At 37.3% G+C, this 25226-nt stretch overlaps 1 protein-coding gene and 1 non-coding gene across 2 annotated transcripts; both read left to right on the plus strand.

The window, feature by feature from the left end:
• The first annotated feature begins 387 nt into the window (after window positions 1-387).
• Riok2 (RIO kinase 2) lies at window positions 388-24202 on the plus strand. The gene is made up of 10 exons (XM_004625423.2): window positions 388-500; window positions 3753-3891; window positions 4827-4943; window positions 8052-8227; window positions 12561-12649; window positions 14162-14353; window positions 16570-16662; window positions 17351-17860; window positions 19477-19573; window positions 23908-24202. The coding sequence occupies exons 1-10, from the start codon at window positions 435-437 to the stop codon at window positions 24070-24072; spliced, it is 1644 nt and encodes a 547-aa protein (XP_004625480.1). The 5' UTR covers window positions 388-434; the 3' UTR covers window positions 24073-24202.
• On the plus strand, window positions 4049-4192 carry LOC111814827. Its single transcript, XR_002819712.1, has one exon. It is a non-coding gene; the product is annotated as a small nucleolar RNA SNORA8 (small nucleolar RNA).
• Window positions 24203-25226: the final 1024 nt, after the last annotated feature.

Below are 25226 nucleotides of genomic sequence, written 5' to 3' on the forward strand. Positions count from 1 at the left end.
CGGGCTGTGGGACCCGGCGATCCGCACCTCGCCGCGGATATCCTAACTCGGAGTCATTTCCCGCACCCATCTCCAGTTGCTCCTCCCCGGAAACTACCAAATTCTCTCCGCAGCGAAGGCGGCTTTCAGACCGCAAGTCTTGACAGATATGAAAATAAACTATTATAGAGAATATTTACCGTTAGCCAGTTCAGGCACATGACAGAATAAAAACAGAAAGCTCTCGTGTTTAGTGCAGACTGCTTCCTAAAACAAAAAGTAACGTTGTACTTTCTCATGGCCGTGAAAATGGTCACTTTTATCTAGCAACAAGGACCTGTAGCCCCCAGAGCGCAGGCGCGAGCCTTGGAGGCCGCAAAGCACGCGAGATTACCCAGCAGCCCCGCGCGCTACGGTAGTGGGGCTAGCTCCTTCCGAGTGGGTCTGCAGCCGCCATGGGGAAGGTAAATGTGGCCAAGCTGCGTTACCTGAGTCAGGATGACTTCAGGGTCCTAACTGCGGTAAGCGCCTGCTTTCCCCCTTCTCCCTTGTCACTTCCTACGTTGCGTTTTTTCCTCTTTGCTGGGAGCTCAGTGGGTATGCTGTTTTCCCTGGGACATGGCGAAGACTGCCAGGAAATAAGTGATTTTCTGAACAGCTCTGGAGAGTCTGCTTTTTAAAAAGCTTTTGTGTAAGAGCTTATCGTCCCCCAAGCACAGCAGAAGCCCCCTCTTCTAATTATTTCCTTCCTTCGGCTATCCTTGAGCTTGGGGGACATTTCCACTCTGACTTGGGGGAACTTCTCTGACCCCTGGCTTCCCACCAGCAGAGGTTTGGTCCCCTACTGAGGAGAATTAAGGATAGACTAGAGCACTGAGTTCTCTGCGCACGAACTCAGTTGAGTAATGTTTCTTCTGATTCATTCAGGAAACACATATGTCGGATTTTTATAGCAATTTCAGGAGATTCGCAGAGCAGAAAACGTAAGAGGAAGAAGATACCCCTTCATCGTTAAGTAAACGAATGCACAAGCAAGATAACATCAGATAGTGCTAGGAAGATGACAAAAGATAAATAGCAAATAGATGTTTTGAATGAAGGAATGGGAAGACTGGTTGCGAGGATCTTGTCTGCCTGTTCCTGGTAACCGGTTTGCGCGCTCATTAGGAAAAAAAAAAAAGCTACTGCCCCTTGATACTATTTGCTAATTAAAAGAACGAATGGGAGACAGTTGCTGCAGGAGAAGCCAGCCGTGTGATATCTTTGGAAAGAGGTAGAGGTAGGGGAGAAAAGGTCTGAGGTTTTCCTCTTTGAAGAAAAGTCAAAATAGTTGGAGCTTAGTAAGACAGACACTGACAGAAATGGCAAGTGTGAGAGCTAGATCATGTTCCTTGCTATTCAGGCTTAGTTAATACTGGGGGGAAGCACTGAGTGTTTTTAATGAGGGAGTAACAAAAGCTGACCTTCTAGTAAGGCAAAAAAAAAAAAAAAAAGCTCCAATCACTATTACAAGGCAGTTGCAGAATAAATCAGTACACTTATTTAAGAGCCTTTTTTTTTTTTTTTTTTTTTTAGTAAAGAGTGAGCCCCTGATAAAGAATATAATGTGGAATACAACAGTATGTGCAGTATTAGTCTTAATGATTGTTGTATTATTTTAAGGCTTTGTGTTGGAGAATTTTGAAGTTAGTGGTAAATACACAACACTTACGGAGTAAGGTGTCAGATGCTTGGTCAGTATGAAATTGGAGCAGTTTTCTTTCTCATGTAGATGAAGGCTTTTAATACCTATTATCATCTCTAAAAGATACTTTCTTTACTTCCTAAGCACAGGTGAAGAGTGTTAGGATCTAGGTGAGGCAGGGGCTAAGTATAAAGTTGAGCTTAAAGTGTGAAGTTTTGGTGGAACACCAAAATACTTAATTTATCTTCCAAAACTTTAACTCTGTAGTATTTAAATTCTTTTTAAATCTCACCAAGAAATGTTCTCCTCACTTCATTGTAACTTCCCAGTCTCAGCTGAATCTCAAACAGTGTTAACCATTCCTTGACTTCCTTTCCCCTTAGCTGCTTTCGCTCCTTCTGTGTCCATTACATTGTTTGATTTGACTTCTGTTTACCTTTATGAATTTTCCCCAAATTACGTTCCCCAGCCCTTCACACACACACCCTCATTTATCTCTTGCTTGGTAATTACATCTACTTCACAATTCATTTTTCACTCCTGTCAGATTAATGCTTTCCTCTAAATATGAGTTTATTTCTAAGTATACACTCATCCTAAACTTTCTTTATATCCTCATTTGACTATATTCTTAAAGCAAATTCATCAGTTTGTCTACCCCTTTCCTACTTCTCCAAACTCCAGCAAAAAATAGAATTTGTGACTGTCTTCACTTCCAACTGTGACTGTTCTCAGCTTTTTTACCCTCCCACATCAATTTGCCAGACCTTCTCTGTTTGCTAAAGATCCTTAATTCCTTCTCCATGACTACTACTACTACCACCACCACCACCGCCGCCTCCGCCTCTTGACCAGTTCTGGTTACTGTTTCCTCTGAACTGGAATGTTTTAATTTTCTTGTTTTGCCTTTTCTAAGCTGATTTTCCTGTTCTTCTTAGGTTAGTGTCCTAAAAGGAATTCCGCATGTCAGAATTTCAGTGTCTTCTAAAGCCTAACAAGTGTCTTCTTGTCTTTAAATCCATGAACTATATGTGCCATCTCATACAGAGTTACTGCTCTATGTGTTGCCTGTTCCTTGTGCTCAGAACTTTTTGTGTATGTACCATTTCCAAATTTTTTTTTTTATATCTCCTTGTGTATTTCCTCTCCAAAGTCAGCCTAAAGTGTTGTTTCTTCCTTAAAAGTGATCTTGGCCAGCCAAATAGCTTAGCAGATTAAAGCACCTGCTGTGATTGCTTTGGTTTGATCCCTAGATCTGCTGTGCTGGCCCCACCCCGGGGTGCGCTGAGATGGCATTGAGACTGGGTGTGGTGGCACGTGTACCTATAATCCTGTAAACAGGAGGATCCCTAGGAGTCATATCTGCATAGTGAGACCCTATAGACCCTGTACTAAGTACAGAAAAAAAAAAAAATCTCTTGGCTAAAAAGGTTGGACCTTGAGCTACTTCTTTTAGTTCTCCAAGAATAAAGAAATTTATTTATTTACAGAACTGGGCATTGAGCTGAGGCCCTTGCACTTGTCAGGCAAGCGCTTATTCTACTGAGCTATTTCCCTAGCCTCTAAGAATAAAGAATATCTTTATGGTTTTGTTTGGTTTGCTTTTTCATGTTTTACCGTCTACAACTGTAGTGCCTTAGCATAAGTCTTATAGTATTTGCCATGTGCCATTCACTTTGTCAAGTGCTCACAATTCCTACCCTGGAAGTGAAGCAGAGAAACAAGGAATATCTGAACAGGGAATATATCATTGTAACTGAAAATGTTGAAGAAGGGAGTAATAATGTTCTACAATTATAGTTAAGCATTACATAACATTTCTGTCATTAACATTGCATCTATCTGTAAATCCTGGAAGATTACATTGTCTAGTATCCTTAGTACTTTCTGATCATGTTTACACAAGGTCAGAATTGAGCATTGAAGCATTTCTTAGGATGTATACCTGTTGTTAAGCTACCTATGACAGCAGTTGATGGGCTACATGATCAAGAAAGTTTTGAGAAGTTAATTTCTTAGAAAGATTTTGCTGTTGTATTGTATAGTAAGTTATTGTGTTGGTGACTTCATACAGTCCCTTTAATTTCAGGTTGAAATGGGCATGAAGAACCATGAAATAGTTCCCTGCAGTTTGATTGCTTCTATTGCAAGCCTGAAACATGGTGGCTGTAATAAAATCTTACGAGAATTAGTAAAACATAAACTGATAGCTTGGGAACGTACCAAAAGTAAGTATTTTAATGTATCATTTTGAATTTTCAGATAGTTTTCACCCAGAGCAGTTATTCATAAGAAATAGAAAGTGCCAGACTAGTGAAACAATAGACTAAGAAGTAACACAACATTCTGCCTTATTGTTTGCCAAAAAAAAAAAAAAAATCACAGTGCATCATATGGTATCTGCGCTCAACAGTTTATTCCAGCTGATGTGTTCATGGACCAATGCAGTAGAAATTCAGTAGCTGGCATTGTTAGTTTTCTTGCCTTTATTTTATGCATGTTAAACTTGCTATTTCTATTGAAAGAGTAATTTGTTTTATTTTTTGAACACTGGTTCCTTTTGGTGTAATCTACAATAATAGTGTGTTTCTTCAAAAAAAAATCACAGATCCCACTAGATTAAAGAGGGTAGAGAAAAGAGTAGCAAATTTGTACTGCAGAACAGCCTGTAAGGTAGAGATATTTTTGCTGCCGACTTTGGAAAATTCAGCCTGTCACAGTACTCTATACTAGAGCATTACTTTTCCAACTGTCTGGATGGTGAGGGACGAGTTTTGAAACCTGTCACAGAGCTTTAGTTTTATAAACTGTAATAAAAATAATTACCAGAAAGAGGAGAATAACAGACATATCCAAAAACTGGCATAAATTCTTGGTCAAATCAGTATAAAAGTTTCTGAACTTAAATACTTCCTTGTAGTTTCTATATTTATCTTGTCACAGACAAGATTTATAGATTGATGGCTATCGGTGGGTCATACTTTGAGTAACTGTACACTAGACAAATGCAGATTATAGAAACATTTTTTGGGAATATGTAAGTCTGAGTAGTTTATTTATCCAGCTAAGACTTTCCACCTTTAAATTCTTACTGATTTGAACTGCAGTGATGTGTCCCTACCATGTAACTCATATCTGGTCTTGTTCATCTGTTTTTGTCTAGCTGTCCAGGGATATCGGTTGACAAACGCTGGCTATGATTACCTAGCTTTGAAAACACTTTCTTCTAGACAGGTCGTCGAGTCTGTTGGAAACCAGATGGGTGTTGGCAAAGAATCAGGTGAGTCCTAGTGGTCCTTGGAAGTGTTTTCTCTACTTTAATTTATATTTCCCCTTAAGAAAGCATTCCTCTTCAATGTTTTGCAACTAAATAGTAAATTGAAAAGTTGGTTGGAAGTAGAAGAAATTATGAGCATGCCATTAATTTAGTAATTATTTTATTTCCCTAGTCCATCACTGAAAATGCAGTTATACCAGGAATTGATTTTAACTAACTACTAAACTCTTTGGCAAATATTTGTTCTGTTTTATATCTGAAAAATTGTGCATTTATAGTAGCTAAAATATGTACTATAAGGAAGTAATACAAGACAGTTAATATCTTTTTGGGGGGTACCAGGCATTGAACTAAGGACTTTGTGCTTGCCAGGTGGGCACTTATACTTGCCGAGCTCTCTCTCCAGCCCAAAACAGTTGATATCTAAAAACCAGAAACACATTTTGCACCACAGTTGTATGATCAGAAAGTCAAAGATGAGTATGTTTATAACATAAGGAGGAAAAAGCATTCTATGTTTTTTATTGATTTTATTGAGAAACAGCAATGAGTTTCAAAACAGGTTACTAGGATAGTTACACTAATTAATACATTGCATATTGTTGTCTTTGTAGTAGTTTATTCATAGTACAAGATGCAGACATCCTTTTCAAACACCATCAATACAAATCTCATTGAATTAAGAGAAAGTAGCCATTATATATATATATATATACACACACACACACATGTACATACATATATATCAATGTTCATTTATATCCCCCTTTTTTGTTTAGTTTTGTGGAAAAAGCATTCTAAAAAGCACTGAACAGATACTTGGGCATAATTTATGCTCTTAGAGAAGACTGGTACAAAGAATAAGTAATGATTTTCTTTATATCATATCTTCTCTACTGCTTTTTACTGTATGTAGTTTATGTATTCATATAAACTGAGAAAACAAAATTAAACTTGTAAATAAAAGAATTAAGTCTACCCTAAAGATTTCTCTGCTACTTTATATGATTATGCTGTATATTTAGAAAGCTGTGCTAAAGTACTAAATAGAATATTTGTGTGTGTGTGTGTGTGTGTGTGTCAGTGTCAAATACATCAGTAAAAGTATCAGATACTGCAGGGTAGGCATTTTTTTTTAATTTTGTTTTTGTTTTTTTGCATGCAATACAAACATTATTTCTTTTGATTATAAAATCATGAATTGACTCTTACAGATTGAGAACCAGGTCATAATGAAATAATTCAGTTTTAGACGAGTTTGGGTGCGTTTGTTTTTTTGGGTGTGTGTGGGGGTTTTTTTGCAGAGGGAGGGAAGGGTCTCAAGGGTGTTCAGGGTTTCACTATTAGTTTGGACTCATTGATCCGCCTGTTTACAGCCAGCGTCCCAAGAGCTGGGATTACAGGCGCACACCACCACGCCCAATCTCAGTTGCTGTCTCAGCATGCCCTGAGCCTGCTTACAGGTGCTTTTAATCTGCTGAGCTATTTGGCTGGCCTTAAAATTTTAAGAAGTCTTTATTTTTTAATTTTTAAGGAATTATTTGCATGGCAAGATGATGAGTAGTATGGCAGAGAATGCAATAAAAACTAGTCTTATTCCTAGCCTTTGTCTCTTTCTCCTTTTACTGTATCTCAGTGCTAGCAGTCTTTATTTTTTCCTATCCCTGTGGAAATTTTCTGTATAAGTACATTTATATGTATTAAGAATCTAGGTAGAAACACTCATACCGTTTTAATCACAAGTGAAAGCCAATAGTGTTCACTCTTTGCATTTGACTTGAGCTTACATGATAGGTTCTTGGTGTCATTTCACAACATTGCATATCTTTCTCATAATGGCATGACATCACTGTATGGTAGTGATGGCAGTGTGCATCCTTGTGTAAATAAATACTGCTATACATTCTTGAAATAGAATCACTGGGACAGCCATTAGGTGTCTCAGGCTGCTGCCTGCAGCAGAATACCACGGATCGGGTAGTTTAAAACAAAGATGTAGTTCTGGAAGGTAGAGGTGCGATGTCAGGGTTTGGTCTCTCCTGAGGCCTCACCTCAACTGGCAAACAACTGATTTGCTGTGTTCTCACTTGGTACATCTTCCTTTTCTCATACGGATCTAACTATAGATGAGAATCTTACCCTTTTACTTTTTTCTTTGATTACCTCTTTAGAGGCCCTGTCCTCAGTTGTACTGGAAATTACAGCTTCGGTATAGGAATTTTGGAGGCACATACAATTCAGTATATAGGAGGGGGGAAAGTACTTAAAATTTAAAGGCATTTAAAGTTTTGATTTACCAGGTTTCCCTCCAAAATGTTTGTGTTCATTTGTAACTTCATGTGTGACAGTCTTTTTCTTATGAGAAGTAATTAAAATTTCTTCATGAGTAACTAGAATGTGTTCTGAATGCCACCACTTCAAGCAGCAACTCGTTTTGTAGTTGAAAAACTGCTTATTAGAAGATTCTTCTAGGATTATATTCAAACAACTGAATCGCATTTATGAAAGCAATTGAATTGAACTTAATGTCTTTGACAAGGAAGATATTAAATCACTTCTCTCACAGGACATTAAGGAATAGATATATCGCCTCCAAATTGAATGGTTTTTTGACATATATACACAGGGGCCATAGAACATCTTGGAAATAGTAATTTTTGACCACTAAATCTGTGATTTGGTTTCTGGTTTTTTTCTTTGTTTGTTTGTTTTTTTAATTTGTTACAAGGTTTCACTATGCAGCTCCGACTCCTAGTGATCCTCCCGTCCCAGCCTCCCAGCTCTGGGATTATATGCGTGCACCCCTATGCCTAGTTTCAGAGCTGACGTGGAGCATCTGGGGTTCTGGCATGCAGTGCCAGGAATCAAACTCGCATCCTTCTGCTTGTTAGGCAGGCACTTAGACCACTGCGCCATCTCCCCAGCCTCTTATTTGCATTGTAGTTTACCTTTATATATATTGGTTTATAAAGTATAATAATGCACAGGAAATGAGTTGTGTGCCAAATATATAATAGGAAAGATGACAGATTCAAGAAAAGTCAGATAAAGTTAGAATTATTTTAACTTACTATAATAAAAGTATAATAATCTTTTAAAACTTGATTCCAGATATCTACATTGTTGCAAATGAAGAAGGACAGCAGTTTGCATTAAAGCTTCACAGACTAGGAAGAACCTCCTTCCGAAATCTAAAAAACAAACGTGATTACCATAAGCACAGGCATAGTGTTTCTTGGCTTTATTTATCTCGTCTCTCTGCAATGAAGGAATTTGCTTATATGAAGGTATTTTTTGTAATGCTTTTACATTGTTTAATCAAGTAGTACAAATAGCACATTTTTCAACCAAATAGTACAAAGAAAGACCTTCCTGATAAGCGTCTCCCTCACCTCTGGCTCAGTCCCTTGAGATAGTTGCTTTTCATTCTTGATTATTTGTTATATTTCTAGTGACTTCTTTGTAGTGAGGTATTTTGAATTGTTACTGATGCAGATTTATATGGTAGGTTCAGGCTATACACTGAAAATGTTTGGATTTTAAAAATTGTTTCAGTAAGTGATATATTGCCATTAATTCCCTTTAAAATACTCCCTTAAACACACTCAGCCCATCATTTGTGCCACTTCGGGAAGCCATTCTAGACCCCTCTTTAATGAATGTTTTCATAAGATATGATTAAAGATGAGATGAATGATGCTGTCACACACCGTCCATCCGAAAGGCAGCTGTGCAAAGTAAGGTACATCCTCATCTGCCTTATTCACCAGACCCAGGGCTGTGCCACTTCTGGCTGTTGCCCAAATCAAAGTGACCATGAAAGGTAAATGTTTTAAACCAACTCAGGACATCAAAGGAGGCATGATGCATGTACAACCAAAGACATTCACAGAAGTGGCAAGAACAGGGAGATAAGTATGTTTGAAGCAAGGGAGACTGTGTCTGTGGGGGATTAATGGCTATGTGTCGTGTGTGTGTGTGTGTGTGTGTGTGTGTGATTAGGAATCAAACTTGGGACCTTGTGCTTGCCTGGAATGCGCTACTTATGCTGCTGAGATACATTCCCAGCCTATTATAATACATTTAAAAATTGTCCAATCTCATCATATTTGGGGACCAGGGAGATAGTTCGGTAGAGTAAGCCCTTGCCTGGCAAGTGCAAGGGCCTGAGTTCAATCCAGTTCTGCCAAAAAAAAGAAATTATTCATCATATTGATCATTCTCATTTGTAAGTGCTGTGTAATTTCCATCTGTTGGAAACCTTAGTGTCCCAAATAAGTAGACAAGCATTTTTCTTTAACGTAATGGAAAGAATGTTATTTTGCAAATTTGTATACATATCAAAAATGATAAATAAAAAAACTCAGCTTTTAACTTCCTTTATTAGTTTCAATGTAGATTTTTTTTTCTTAGATATTTTAAATATTATGCAAATGTCTTCAATACCTAAATTAAACAAAATTACATTGTGTTTGTATTCTGCCTTCTAGGATGTATAATTTTCTTTTTTTAATTTGAATTATCAGCACAAATTGAGTTCAGAAAATTTGTCTTACTGAAAATTGAGAGTTCAATATGTTCTTCAAGCAGGCTACTTTAATTCATATGAATAAATTTTTAGTAATCAGATTTTTTTTGTATTTTATTTAGTACAGGATATACAGGGTCTCACTACACAGATTGAACTCATAGTGATTCTCCTGTTTTTAGCCTCCCAAGTGCTGGAATTACAGGTGCATGCCACCACGCCCAGTCTCAATTGCTGTCCCAGTGCACCCCGGGGGCAGGGCCAGCATGGCAGGCCCCAGATCGAACCCCAACTGCTGTTTCTGCCTAAGGAAATGCTTTAGTTCCCTGAGCTATCTGGCCAGCCATCTGGAGAATTTTGAAAGCAACATAAATAGGTGATACTGGTATTAGATGTGTTATGGTGTATTTTTTACTAAAAATTTATATCCAATGAAATTTTATCTACAAGTAAGCAGCCTGGTGTAGGAATGATTAGAAACTTTTCCCAAACTGTTTAGGTGGTTTTTCAGGGTTTTTATATTGATCAAACAGAAGTAGAATCTAGTTAACACATAAATATGCTCCGTAAATACACTAGTATTTTTATAATAGTTGAAGAATAAAGAACATTTTAATGTATGGCTGCTGTGATATAATTTCTAGGCAGATAGATAGTGTTTAAGGTTATCACATGCTGTTAAACTGCAAACACATCTTTTTTGTTTGTTTGTTTTTTGGGGTTTTTTGGGGTTTTTTTGTTTTTAGATAAGGATCTACAGGTGATGAGGGTCTCACTACTAGATCGGACTCGTAGTGATCCGCCTGTTTACAGCCTCTCAAGTGCTGAGATTACAGGCATAAGCCACCACTCCCAGTCTCATTTGCCCTCTCAGTGCACTCTGGGGGCAGGGCTGGCACCAACATGGCAGGCCCAGGATCGAACCTGTGCAGGCCCCTATGCCTGCTTGCTGACACTTTAATCCACTGAGCTATTTGACTGGCCCCTTAAACTGCCAACACATCTTCAAAATGATGTGCATTGTAAAAACGACTCCCTGAAAACAAAGTAATGAGAAATTTCTGGGGAGTGGGGAGTAGTTGAGTTCTGTCTACCAACAGTGGGAAAGTCACAGTGAAGTGCACAACCCCTGGAAATCAGCTCCTAGGATGAGATGAGGTGAAGGAAGGAATGAATACGAAGGGAATAACCACACTTTCAGAGTTGGGGAAATAGCATATACATAAAACAGTGCCTTTTAAAATGGTGTTTGTGCATATGAGTGATAGAGTAGTAGGTTTTATTTTCGCATATCCACACATTTATTCCTCCCCTCATAGCCGTCTTTCCCTTCCCCTTTCCCAGATCCTGTTCCTTTGATAGTATCCTTTGGTTTTCCTGTCATCTCTTTTTAAAATGTTTTGGCCATTATTGACTAAATTGAGTTTTTTAATGTTAAGATTTTTGAGTTTTTTGTAAATTCTCTGTCAGAAGACAGTGTAGCAAAGATCTGCTTCCATTCTGTAGGCTGTCTCTTCACTCCTTTGGTTGCTGTGCAGAAGCTTTTTAATTTGCTGCAGCCCTGTTTGTTGATTTTTTTCTCTTGTTTCCTGTGTTGTTGGAGGTCTCTCAGGAAGTCTGCCTGAGCTTATGATTTTTAAGTGTTTCTCCTTTTTTCCTGTTCCAAGGTTTTAGGTCTTATACCTAGGTCTTTATTCCATTTTCAATTGGTTTTTGTTTAAGGAAAAATACAGGGAGCAAATTTCAGTCTTATACAGTCAGATACCCCGTTTTCTCCACACTATTTGTTAAAGAAACTTTTTCCTCCAGTGTATATATTTTTGGTCACTTAGTTAAGAATCACATGGCTGCAGTTGTGTGGGTTTGTTTCCACTTATTCCATTCTGTTTTGTTGGTCTACGTGTTTATTTTTGTACTATTCCCATGCTGTTTTTGTTATCATGGCTTTGTATATTTTGAAATCGCACTGTCTTATTTTGTTTAACATGCTTTCCAGCTCTGGCCATTTTCCTGCACTGCTAACCAAGAGCAGGTTTTTTTGTTTTGTTTGTCTTTTTGAGATAGGTGTCACTATGCAGTTCAGTGTGGGCCTGAGCTCGCTTTGTAGCACAGGCTGCCCTTGAACTCAGCTTCCCAATTGCTGGGATTACAGTCATGTGCCACCACACCAGGCCCAAGAACTGTTTTTTTTTAGAAAAAATTAATATTTTGACTTCAGATAAACTTAATAGAGTAGCTGATGCAGTGGTCTTTTGAAGTAAGAGTTTAGTAGATTCATCAAGCTTGGGTATGATGTGACTATAAAGAAAGGACAGTGAGCATTGGAAAGGAGCCACTGTGGGCACAGTGCTGTGTATTTAGGGGACACAATTATCTGTCCTGACTGCCCTTTAGGGAACTTAATGAATACAAAAGTATTCTAGTGAAATACTCAAGTGTAAATGGCAAACGCTTACTAACATTCCAAATGAAAGATTCCATAAATGTAAAGTATTTTGAAGGGAGTAACAATCAGACTTCTATAGAAGGAACTAAGGATGTAGGAAAAGATAGCTGTATGGATGATCTAAAATAATATTTGACTCAGTGCCACAATGTGTTTGTCATAGTAGATTTATGATTATATATCGTGCTCTGGAAAAGTAAGTTGTATACAAACTCAAATGTCTGACTCTGAGATGTTTCTTTTCCTGCTATGCAGAAGATAGTGTCTTAAATCATGATTTGTTTTTATTGGAATATTTAAACCACAGGCCAGCAAATGACAAAGACAAAATAGAAGTGAAATAGCCTGAGACTGAGCTTAATGAGGGCTCATTTTTGTAACCCTAATGAAGTGCATAATCAGTAAATGTTCATTTTTGAAGGAAAAGTAAATTCAGACAAACAAGTTTAAAATTTGTTTTTGTGTACAGCTCATTCTTGTGATTAATAAGCAGTGCAGAAATAATCACGTTGTGATTTTTTTTATATATATATATAAAGGGTTGTGTGTTTTTCCTCTAGTTTTGGGATGTTACATTTATTTTGGTTTTGTTCTTTAAAAAGTAATAACCTCTTCACTAGCTCGTTCCTGTTTTGCCATGTTTTAGGCATTACATGATAGAAAATTTCCAGTTCCAAAGCCTGTTGATTACAATCGCCACGCAGTGGTCATGGAGCTCTTAACTGGTTACCCGCTGTAAGTACTCACTGTTCTTGGATGGGTCCTAGTGGGTGAACTTCCAGTTCCATTTTACTGAATGTGTTTTTCTTTAATTCATAGAATGTTGCTTCTGAAAAGTTAGGAATTGACTTAGAGGAATAGATTCTAAGGCAAGTTGAAAACTCAGTTTAATTTAGTTTGGATTTTGTAATCTCTGATTCATTGATTCAGTACTGACTGAGTCTCTCACATGCCAGGTTGTTTTTTTTTTTTTTTTTTGTTTTTTTTTTTTTTTTTTCGGAACCGGGGATTGAACTCAGACCCTTGGGCTTGCCAGGCAAGCGCTTATACTACTGAGCCATCTCCCCAGCGTCACATGCCAGGTTGTTTTAAGCTCAGCAATAAACAAAACAGTCCTTGCTTTCATCAGATTTACATTTTGATGGAAGAGATGTGCTTCAAATAACCAAGCAAGAAAATAATAATATATGGAGTGTATCAATAAGTGCTGTGGATAAGAGTAAAACAGATAAAGGGGATAGAAACACCTAGGTGGGAATAAAAGATTGCCATTTTGCATATAATAGGAAAAATTATTCATAAGATGAAAATTTATGAGTGCATAAAATATATGCAGGTATCTAAAAGATACTGCAAACAGAGAACAGCAAGTACAGGCCCTGGATGAGAGCATGTTTGGCAGCCATGCCTCTATGAGTGACTAAGAAAGGGAGGACATGGTAAGTAATGACATCTCCAGGAGAGGTGGTGGCCACTTCACTTAGGATTTGTGGACCTGTATAAAGAATTTTAAATTCAATTCGAAATAGGAAGTCATGAGACTGTTCTGAGCTGAGAAAAGATGTGGTATAATAAATGTCTTTAAAAGATCACTCTCGCTACTGTTATTAAGAATGGATTTATAGGAAACAGAAATGTTAGAAACTTAAGTTAGACTATTGCAATAATCTAGGCAAGAGATGTTAGTAGCTCTGATCTCAGTGATAGTTGGGAAAATGGTACAAAGTGCTCAGGGTCTCTATTTTACAGGTTGACCAACACAAGTTCCTTGCAGTTGGAGTTGGATGTGAAGGAAACGGGGAGTTGGTGATGGTTAGATTTTGGCCTGAGTGATGATCAGGGAGGAAACCCAAAAACTAAGTAAAGATGCATTTAAAGGAGGGGAGAGAGGTCACCTGCCTAGAAATGATAACCAAGGATTTAGAAACATAGAATTCACTTGACAGTCTCAACAGGCAACATTTCATTGGGTAAGGTGGATGGAAGCTTGTTTGAATTGGTTGATAAGAGTGAGAGGACAAGAAATTGGCAAGAGTTTGGCTCTGAGAAAGATTAAAGAAAGGAGGCTATAGTGGAAATAAGATACAGAACTAAAACAGTATGGCCTTTTAATGAACATGTCATGCATGGTCATGGGAATACAGACGGTTGCTAGACAGTACAAATAAAATGTGTGTACGCACACCTATTTTCGTTAAAATCTTAACATGTACAAATAACCTATTGTCATTGTTAAAATCCTTGCAGATGTCAGATACACCATGTTGAAGATCCTGCATCAGTATATGACGAAGCCATGGAACTAATTGTCAAACTTGCAAATCATGGGTTGATTCATGGAGATTTCAATGAATTCAATCTCATACTGAATGAAGATGACCACATCACCATGATTGATTTTCCACAGATGGTTTCAACTTCTCATCCCAATGCTGAATGGTAGGTGCTGGGATTGGTTTGTAGATATGGGCTGTTTGTATGTGATGAGATCTTTTTACTCATAATTTCTAATTTTATAACAGTTTTTAGTAATTGTTTTGAAGTTGCAGGTTTTAATGTTCTAGTTTTTTTATAAAAGAATATACTATCATTATAAAATTTCCACCATTAGACTCTTTTGCATTCTTTAGTATTTAAAGTGGAAACTGTACTTTGATCCAATTTTTAAACCTGTTTATAAGATTTTTGCTGTGTATTGGAAATCTGAATAAATTTTCTGATTTTATTTATATAAACTGTAAAGATAGTAACAAAGAAATTTGAATTACTCTATGAGGCGTCAGACATTCAAGTCAAAGTTTTTTAAACTTGATACCCTTTGTCCAAAAAGACTTTTAGGTGGAAACTCAATTTTTAAAGTAGAAGTGGAGGGGCCAGGGAGATGGCTCAGTAGAATAAGTGCTTGCCTGTCAAGCCCAAGAGCCTGAGTTCAATCCCCGGTTCTGCCAATAAATAAATAAATAAATAAATAAATAAATAAATAAATAAATAAAGTAGAAGTGGGGGACACCCTAGAACACTACATACTTTTTGTCTGTCTTATTTTCTCTTTGCTGCTGGTTACCTTCAAGAGACCGTCACCAAGCATAACTCTGATCGTGGGTGGCCGTGGTAGAAATTGTGGGTTTGTACTGGACATAGTTTCCAGACAAATCAAGATTATTTTTAGCTTTTATTATTAGAAAAGAATCCACATAAAATTTCTTCTGTAAAAATGGGGAAAAATGACTTTATATATTGTAATAATCATGTTCTTAAGTGGTTTTTTTTCTCCCTGTTCCAGGTTTTATGAGAATTTTTTTTTTTTTTTTTGCGGAACCAGGGATTGAACTCAGGCCCTTGCACTTGCCAGGCAAGCACTTATTCTACTGAGCCATCTCCCCAGCCCCGAGAAACTTCTTTTTCATGAAGTAGCAAGTGGTGTCACTTATGTAATAGTATGTTTGTTCTTGTAAAGTTTGAGCTCAAAGCAGTTTATGTTAAATGAAGCTTGTCCTCTTGGTTTCCATTAGAAGCTGTCTATACTTAAGTTAGAGAAAGAAATTTAAAGATATTTCCAACAAAAAATACTAAAAGATTAATGGCACTTGTGTAGTCTGTACTCTAGATATTCTGTTGGCTAATCACCATTTTTATTAATATGGAATAGCAGTTACACTAGGGAACATTTGGGAGCCACCAGTGTGGAGAAGGGACTGATGACAGACAGATTGTCATATTCTGCATATTCTTTGGCGAGGCATTGTGATTAAATTTCTATGTAGTGGGGCAAAGGAGTTGTGCTAAGAGCTAGAAGTTAAGATGTAAGTAAGTTAAATCTCTGCTTTTGAAAAAGATACTGTCTATTTAAGAAATGTGGACTTACATAAAATAAAGTGATAATTTTTAAATATATGAAGATTTTCCCCAGGGCCCTGAGGGCATAATGGAGTAACATTGTCTAACTTCATCTTTCTCAAAATAATGCAGTTAAAATTTCAAGAAGGTGGTCAGTTTCATTTCCTCTTGTCCTTACCTGTCTGTAGGTGAAGAGCTCCTAAAGAACTGAATCTGGAGGGGAAACAAAAGAACTGAATCGTTCTTGCTGCTTTGTAGTGGCCAGAAAAGACCTGATGTTCAGTCTTCTAAACTCTCAGTCCAGCTTAACATGTCCTCAGATCATTATTTATAAGCTGCAGCATTACATATGTCTTTGAGTGTTATGGGTAGTAAAGATACACAGTCTCCAAACTTAGCCTTGCGAGTCATTGATCTTGTATCTTCAGCTTTCCCACCTGGCAGAGGGTTCTAGTAGGGGTTGCTGATAGGAAGCTTCCCAGATAGCCTGAAGTGGAGACTTGCCCCCACCCCAACCGCAGTCGCCTACCCTGGGTTTGCACTCTGCCTCCCCACCCGCAGTACATTCTGCTATATGCTGAACAGTTCTGTGAGAACCTCTGCATTTCTAACCATAGGTATGAGCTACGTTGACATATTCGAGTTTCCTCCTGTTTCAGTTTTTTCCCAGTACACTGGTAACAGATTTGTACTTCCTTTCTTTTATGTAACATTTTTTTTCTTCATTTCATGAGAAGTATCATAGTAAGGATATTGTCATTAGCTAATTAGGGGGAAAATAAAGATATTAAAAATGATTTTTTTTTGTTGTCTTTGAGGTATTTTGACAGAGATGTTAAATGCATCAGAGATTTCTTCATGAGACGTTTTGCCTATGAGAGTGAGCTTTATCCAGCCTTTAGTGATATCAGGTTTGTACCCAGCGTTGCTTAAAATGATAAGACCCCTAATATTTAGCTCTAAAGTGTAACACTGTCGTCTAAAGTATGTTCAGTAGTGATCTTTGCCACATTATAGTTGCTGTTAACACTGATCTATAGTATATCAGTGAAACTGAAAAATATAAACATACTTGTCTTTAGTCCACAAAGGCACTGCTGTTAATTTTGGGATAGAAAATATATGCAGTTTCTTGTAAGTTCAAGAACTTCTATTTTGGATGTTATGGGAAAATCTCATTCCTAAGGAGTCAAACCGTATTATTTTTTTTTAATTTGTATTTTTTATTCAGAATAGAAATTATAATTGATTCCTAGGACATAATTGTACATTCTCTAAATTAAGTCTCTTTCTTGTTTTATATGCTTTAGGTATTTCCTGATTTGAGGTGAAGTGTAACTTTTTAAAACTTTATTTCCCTTTGAAACGTCACTTAGCAAATTAATAGAAGTTTTTATAAGTTTTTATTAATATGTTGTTTTTTATTAAAATGATAACAAGCATTATCTTTTGTAGTTATATATTTAAATACTATGTTTTAGGCAAAGAAAAATTATTTCAGCTCACCTTGAGAATCGCAGTTTATCAGAGTAACAGTGTTTATTCATCTCAAGTGGGTGCATTTTTCTCTTGCAATACTTAGCACTTTTCTCCCCCCAGGAGGGAGGATTCTCTGGATGTCGAGGTTTCTGCCAGTGGCTACACAAAGGAAATGCAGGCAGATGATGAACTCCTACATCCAGTCGGTCCAGACGATGCAAGTACTGAGAGAGAGGAGGAAGCTGCTTTCTCCTTTTCTGATGTTGAGCTGTCGGAAAAAGCAAACATTTGTAGGTCAGAAATTGAAAGTGAACAGAGTGCTGCAGATGACTCAGGAGGCCGCTGCTGCAGCTCATCTGGAGATGGTGAGCCAATAGAAGACAGTTCAGAAGAAAGTGCCCACGCACACAGCTTGGCAATGGCTGATTTCAGTCAGCCCTCAGAGGAGATAAAAGGGCATATTTTTGAAAACAGCTGTACAACTGAGTTTTCTGAGAATGGAACTGAGAAGGACTCCATGCGGGAATGCCAGACAGGTGGAGGAGGAATCCGTGCTGCCTCCGAGGAAGATGAAGATGACTGCCCTCGTCTTGTTAACCTGTCGCTGAAGGAAGACTTCAGGCCTTTCAGGTAGGTTTCTGTTGTTTCCTGACTGTAGTCTTCAGACTAAGACTGTTTGATTCTACTAAGTGACTCTTAAAAAAGAAGTGTAACAGTTGTGTTCTGCTATCCTTGTGTGCAAAATGAAAATCAAAAAATCTTTCTCTTACTAAAACAAGTATTTTCAGTCTCAGTTGAGGTAAATCAAGGAAGCCCGTTCTCTAAATTTTAGTTCTGTGTTGAAATACAAAATGACTTTCAAAGAATTAAATGTAGGTCTTGATAAAATTATCAGGTTTTAAATGAGTGTATTTTTCTATTTACGTGTAGTTTATGTTTGAGTTACATAAGGGAATATAAATACATGAAGCATGCAGTTAATGTTCTTTCCATGTAAAATGTCTACAGCAGATTTTCCCTGGTATTTCTCATTGTCCCACTTGATTCCCATACTGTTAAAACTATATAATGATATATTTTCTTCTGATATTTTGTCTTAACAAATATTAATCAGAGAGGGCCGGCCAAATAGCTCAGTGGATTAAAGCGCCTGCAAGCAACATAGTATCTGTTGTCCAACCTGGTGGTGATATTGATTAGGAGCTGTAGCAAAACCATGTCACTTTTGCCTCATTATGTAGTTGAAAATCTTGTCACACCATCTTAAGTCAAGGACAGAATGTGAGGAATCAGGTTATGTAGGATCTGTAGTCGTCAAGCTGGAGTCCCAGTATAGCCAGGGCTTACGATCTGTGTGGAGCCCAACGCCCAAAAACCAGGAGAGCCAGCAGTGAGTCTGGAAGCAGAAGACAAGTGTCCCACCTGAAAGATAGGCAGAAGTAACCAAGTTTTCTTTCTTTGTACGTTCGCTTTTTTGAACTTTTCAGTGAATTCGATTGGGCCTACCTATGTGGGGTAAACAGTCTGATTTATTCAGCTTGTCAATTCAGGTACACCCAGTATAATGTTTAAATAAATATGTGGCACTGTAGGCCCCATAAAGTTGACACATAAATTTAAACGTCATGATAGTAAAAGAAAAATCAGGGTTAAATGGTCCTCTAAGTTGTAAGCAGGGAATGGAAGTTCTGTATTTCCATTTTCTGGGCATGAACTCAACAAAACTTTCGTTATGCATAGTAGCAGTAAAATAGATGTTCCAAAAAAATGTTAATATTTTCTGAGTTCTTATACATTTTTAAAACTGATCAATGTGGAAAAAGAAGTTAGTTTCCATGGTTTTAGAGTTTTTTACTATCTCGTCGTATCATTCCACCTCTGTCCCCATTCTACCTCATATTTGAGAAGGTGGCGAGAAAGTGTTGCAGACATTTAGATTGTGAGGCAGATTTATGTAGTTAGGTAAAAGAAAAGGAGAGGTGTGGTGGAAAAAAAGAAGAATTGTGAGGCAGTGACAAATTTTGGTGACTGAGATAGTTCGGAAATTTTGATAGTGACTTTCAGAATGTCAAAAATGAAAATTACTAGTATCTTGAGATGAATTTAGGTAATTTTACCTTCAGAAATTTTAAATATCTTTCTGAAGTATGTTGATGTTATGTAGTCAGAGAACATAAATTAATGCAGTCAGGCATGATCATAAGAATTAACTATCAGTTTTATGGACTTTTTAAATTTTCTACTAGAGATGAAGAAAATGTGGAAAATATCACGCAGTCTAGAGCAAGAACTCTGAGTGTTACTTCTGCAGGCAGTGTTGTAAGCTGTTCAACAATTCCTCCAGTAAGTATTTGTGCATTTACAGATGTTGATTATGTCACTACTGTGGACTGTACTGTGAAGATTACAAGATACTTTAGGATATTTGGACCTTAATATGTTAATTTCAGAAATCATAAAAAGTAAAAATTTATTAACATATGAGAAAGAGTTTTCTTTTAACTAGAATGGTCAAAGCTTCTAGAGAAAAAAATGGTGTATAAGTTAGCTTGAAATTGAAGGCGGGAGGGTCTGGGGAGATGGCTCAGTAGAGTACAAGCACAAGAGACTGAGTTCAATCCCCGGTTCCGCCAAAAACAAACAAAAAGACAATGGCTGAAATTGAAGGCGGGGAACTACCCGGTCAGGCCCCTCTCCTGCCCCTCTCTTGGACAGGAGCTTTCTTTCTCTCAATAAATATATTCTGCTCATTAAAAAAAAGAAATTGAAGGGTAAAAATCATAAACATTTTAGGTCCAAAGGAACTTAGTAGATTTTCATGGGTTAATCCTTTGACTTTACAGTGGGGAAAGTGAAGTGCAGGCAGGTTATATGACTTTTTCCAAGTTATATACCTAATGACAGCAGTGCACCTTCACAAACTAGTTTTTCCTTTTCTTTCTTTCTTTTTTTTTTTTTTTTTTTTTTTTGTGGCCTAAGGATCCAACTTGGGACCTTGCACTTGCCAGGCAGGCACTTACATGCCAGTGAGCTATCTTCCTGGCCCCAAAAGCTAGTTTTTCATAAAATATGAGAGAGAAAAAGATAGTTTTACCATTTTTGGTATCTAAAATGTTTGTTGGAGTCTTTGGACATTTATCAACAATGTTCAAAAAAAAAAAAAAATCACAAAAGAAAAAGGAAAGCAAAACAGACAGTATGTGTGAGTGTGCACACAAGATAGTTAATGCCATTCTACTAATTTCTCTTAATTCACTGAAAAGAAAAGAGGTTTGTTCTAATATTGTTTGGACAATTAAATACCTATATCTTGTACTCTTGAGTAGCTAATTTAAAGATAACATGCAATGTGTTAACCATTGTTACTCTGCTATTGCTTTGAAATATTTTTTACTTTTTTTCTCTTTAAAATAAAATTGAAGGGGCTGGGGAGATGGCTCAGTGGAATAAGTGCTTCCCTGGCAAACATAAGGGCCTGAGTTCAATCCCCAGTTCTGCAGGAAAAAAAAAAAAATTGAAAAAGAAAAGAGGGACTTTTTTTCTGAACAAAAAGCAAAAACATTCTAGCTCCTCCTAAGAAGCATTTTTATTTGCCAGCCTTCTTTCAGAACTACCCAGAAGGAAGAATCAGTTTAGAAATAATCACTCTCTGAAAGAAAAGCCAGTCTCACTGACCTGTGGAAGTGTTCTGTCTCCTGCTTCCAGACCTCAGCATTGTAAAGCTATATATGCCACTACTTAAGACTTAGGAACAACATAAATTCTCTGTCCAACATTAAGAAAGTAATTTTATCACTTTTTTCATTAATTAAAATTCCATGATTGGTGCATTGGATTTTTTTTTTCCTGCTGTTTGAGATGAGAATCAGTGCAGCCAGAATTTGGTGATAACTTTACTTGTGAACAAAAGAAGAAAATCCATTGAGAAAGGAAGAAAGGAAGCTAATGAAATGATGAGATAGAGTGAATTCAATAGAATATGAATAACTTCTTTTTCCTACCTTTGTATTCCAAGTTCAGAAATAGTCTGTAAATTAAAATGTGTGCTATGTGGTTGATAGTATGGGATGTTTACCAAATTAAAACTGTCAAAAACAAAGTTAGACAAAAGTCCTGTAATTTATAATATACCATCACTTAGGGCTTCACTTCATCTCAGAAACATTTAGATCTCATCACACCAGTAAGATGGTCAAATTCTAGAAATGTAGTTGCTTTTATATACACTTTCCGAGGGTCAGGATATTTCATGATTTTTCTTTTTTTTTTTTTTTTATTGTAACTGGGGATTGAACTCAGGCGCTGGCGCTCGTGCTTGCCAGGGAAGCGCTTATTCTACTGAGCTATTTCCCTAGCCCCCTTTCTGAGCAATTTGAAATCTATGAAGTTTTGTTGTTGTTGTAGTTGTTGTTGTTGTTTTGCGGTACCCGGGGATTGAACTCAGGACCTTGCACTTGCCAGACAAGTGCTTATTCTACTGAGCTATTTCCCCAGCCAGTTTATATTATTTTTAATAGCTCTTCTAAGTTATCAGCCTATCTTTATTATACATTTCTTACCATTTAGTACCAGCTCTTAGCTTTATTTTGATATCTGCAGGGATTTGTTTGTGTACCTTTCTTGGAATTCTCAAGATCAAAACTTAATTTTATGTAGCTCATTAGTGGAACAACACTGATAATTGCATATAAAAAAATTAGATTACTAATTTATGCTGTATCCATGCTTTCTAAAAAGATGATGGTGCTGACATTGTCAGAGGCCAAGTTAAAATTGTGTTTGCATGTAATTTAATCTAATTCTTTTTTGTGTCAGAAATTGGACTCAGAGGGGCCGGGGAGATGGCTCAGTGGAATAAGCACTTCCCTAGCAGGCGCAAGGGTCTGAGTTCAATCCCTGGTTCCGCAAAAAAAAAAAAAAAAAAAAAGAAATTGGACTCAGGACATTGTACTTGCCAGGCAGGCACTGTACTGCTAAGCTATATCCCCAGCCCTAATCTGATTCTTACATATCTCTTAGAGCTAGCAAAGGAATTTAAAATTTTAATATTGTTAAGTCTTTAACTTTTACACCTTGGGTTTCATGAATTACATTATAAAATATAAATTTCTGATAAAGAAAAAGATCCATTTACCCTATTCTCTCTAATTATTTTAAACAAAATTGGCATATCAAGTCTACATCCTTTTAAAATTTTTATCACAGTTTTCCTTAGAGGTCATGTGCTAATTTGTGCCTCCAGTTCAAGGCCAGGTTAAGCTACATAGTGAGTTCAAGGAGAGCCTGAACTGCCTGGCAGCAAGACCCAGTCTCCAAAAAAATTTTTAAAAAAGAGAGAACTTTGAGGGCCCGGGAGATGGCTCAGTGGAATAAGCGCTTCCCTGGCAAGCGCAAGGATCTGAGTTCACACCCCGATTCCGCAAAAAAAAAAAAAGGAGAGAGAGAGAACTTTGGTACATCCATTAACTTGATTGTTGTTTTGTAATATATACAAAGACAAAAGTTTTACTTTATGCTCTTTGAAATTATAATTGCAAAATCATTTTCTCCTTAAAGTATTTCTGTAGTTCATATTTGTTGGCTGTTTGTAAATTCTCCTTAATACATAACAAGTTATACTTCAACAAAAAGATATGCTGCTTTTTAGTAAATATGAATGTGGCTACCACCTACTAGAACTTTTTTAACTAAAAGCATGATTTCCATTAATTTTTATGTGCTCCCTAAAATAACACACAAGTATTTGATATTCACATTGTACCAACTTCTAGGGCATACTAAATGTAATTTTCCTTTTTTTTTTTTTTATAGAAAGTGATCTCATAAGCTTTATAAGTTGTAATTTGTATGGCAGTGTTCATATTAATCCATCATTTCCTTAGTTCGCATTGTATAATTATTTTATAATCTCAGTATGAACAAGTGGAAATTAGAAGAAAATATTGCCACCAGCCCCCAACCTCACCCCACCTGCCTTGAGCACACTGTAGTTTGGCCTCTGATTTGGGTTCCACTCTCATTAGTGTAGGAGGCACTCACAGTTCTGAACAGTTTCCTGGGGCAGGGTAGAGTCTTAAAACTTAGCCACTTCTGTTTCCAGTTCTTAAGTTGGTAGACTGCCAGGTGGCTCAGTGTTCTAGGCCATCCTGAGTTTGGGAAGTAGTACCACATAGAAACATCAGACACTGTCAGGTCGTTTCTACAGCTAAATTGTGAAGGTATTCTTGGATATTATTGTCAATAATAAATGCCTTAATAAAATGGCTTTGTATTACACATCCTGTCTAGGTGGGCATGGTGGCACACATGCATAAGCCCATCTGTTTGGTAGACTGAGGCAGGAGAGTGATAGTTGTAAGGCCAGCCTGGGCAACTTTGTAAGGAGGGAGAGGAGGAAGTTTTCAACTTGCTTTTTTACTTCAGTTTTCATTGTGAACAGCAGGTGGCACTATGATGATTTGTTATTTAAGCTAATGTTGCTTAACACTATCCTTTTTTGTTGTATAATTTCTCTTACGAATTTCAAATTTTATCCCTTTTTATTGTTTTACTTTATTGTTTAGTGTATCAGTGAAATTTTTTAACATTTATATCGAAAGATACTATCAATTAAATTTTTGTTTTAGTGAATTTCTACTCCTTGGTTATCAGTGATCTAATTTATAAAATCTCTCTAGGAATTAATAAAACAGAAGGTGAAACGTCAGTTGACAAAACAGCAAAAGTCAGCTATCAGACGTCGACTACAGAAAGGAGAAGCAAACATATTTACTAAGCAACGGAGAGAACACATGCAAAATATTAAATCAAGTTTAGAAGCATCCAGCTTTTGGGGAGAGTAATACATTAAGATATTGGCTATTTCTATTCTGTATTTTTTCAAGTTACTATAACTATTTTCAGTGTCCTTGGTCTTTTTTGGACCAAGGCCAGTATGTAAGTGTGTAAATAAAGCCATCTTTGTAAACTTGACTCGCTCTCAATGGATTATGCAGTGGTAAACTTGGCTGGGTCCGCTTGTCTTGAGAACTGCCGTGGGATTGATGAGCGGCCTTCTGGATGTGTCCAGGTGGGTCCCCGAGGCATGACTGTGGTGTCTGTGCCCCAGCCCTCCCCACTCCTCGCTGAGGCTGCTGCCCTGCTTTGCTTCGCTACCACAAAGAACTGAGCATCTTTGCTCCACCGTCCCCTTCTGCCACAGTGTTCGTTGGAGCCTGCTGATCACAGCCCATATCCTCTGAGACTGTGAGCCAAGTTAAACCTGCCTTTGCATTGTGGGTGTCAGGTGTTGTGTCCAGGAGCAAGAAGGTCAAAACTGGTACCAGGAGTGTGGCATTTGCTGAGACTGTACTGACCATTAGCTTTAAGCCTTTAGAACTTGTTTGCAGGGCCAGGGAGATGGCTCAGTGGAATAAATACTTCCCTGGCAAGCACAGGGGTCTGAGTTCAGTCCCCAGTTCCGCCAAAAAAAAAGGACCTGGTTTGCAGGACATTTTGGAAAGGTTTACAGTTGATGTTAGAGAAGCAGTAGAGTGCTATATGCAGAGCCAGATGGGTAATTCTGGTCAGCAGGTAGAGGACCAGAATACTTAGAGAAATGCAGACAGTAAAATTCCAGGCTTAGGAGGTTTCGTTTGGGAATGAGGACTTCACTGACAATTGGACTGCAAGCCATGTGTGTTACACTCGAGTAAAGAATTGACCAACGTCCTAAAGCTTTGTGAGAGACTTAAGATTAAGGACAGTGGAGTAATGGATGTGGCAGAAGAAATCTTAATGTAATCCACTGTGCAGGTAGTGGCATGCATAGCTGACTGCCTGTAGCCAGATTGATGGTGCAAATTGATCAGCAAAGAGCAGGAATATTTGGACATAAATTTTGGCCCCAAAGCAGTCATACAAAGTTTTCTGAGGATATTAACACCATTAAAAACCAACTACCTTTTATAAGGTCAAGAAGGTATAGAGGATATCTCAGAAATTAGTAAAACCACAT

The sequence above is a fragment of the Octodon degus genome, unplaced genomic scaffold, assembly GCF_000260255.1.
Source record: "Octodon degus isolate 3935 unplaced genomic scaffold, OctDeg1.0 scaffold00009, whole genome shotgun sequence".
Taxonomy (NCBI): Eukaryota; Metazoa; Chordata; class Mammalia; order Rodentia; family Octodontidae; genus Octodon; species Octodon degus.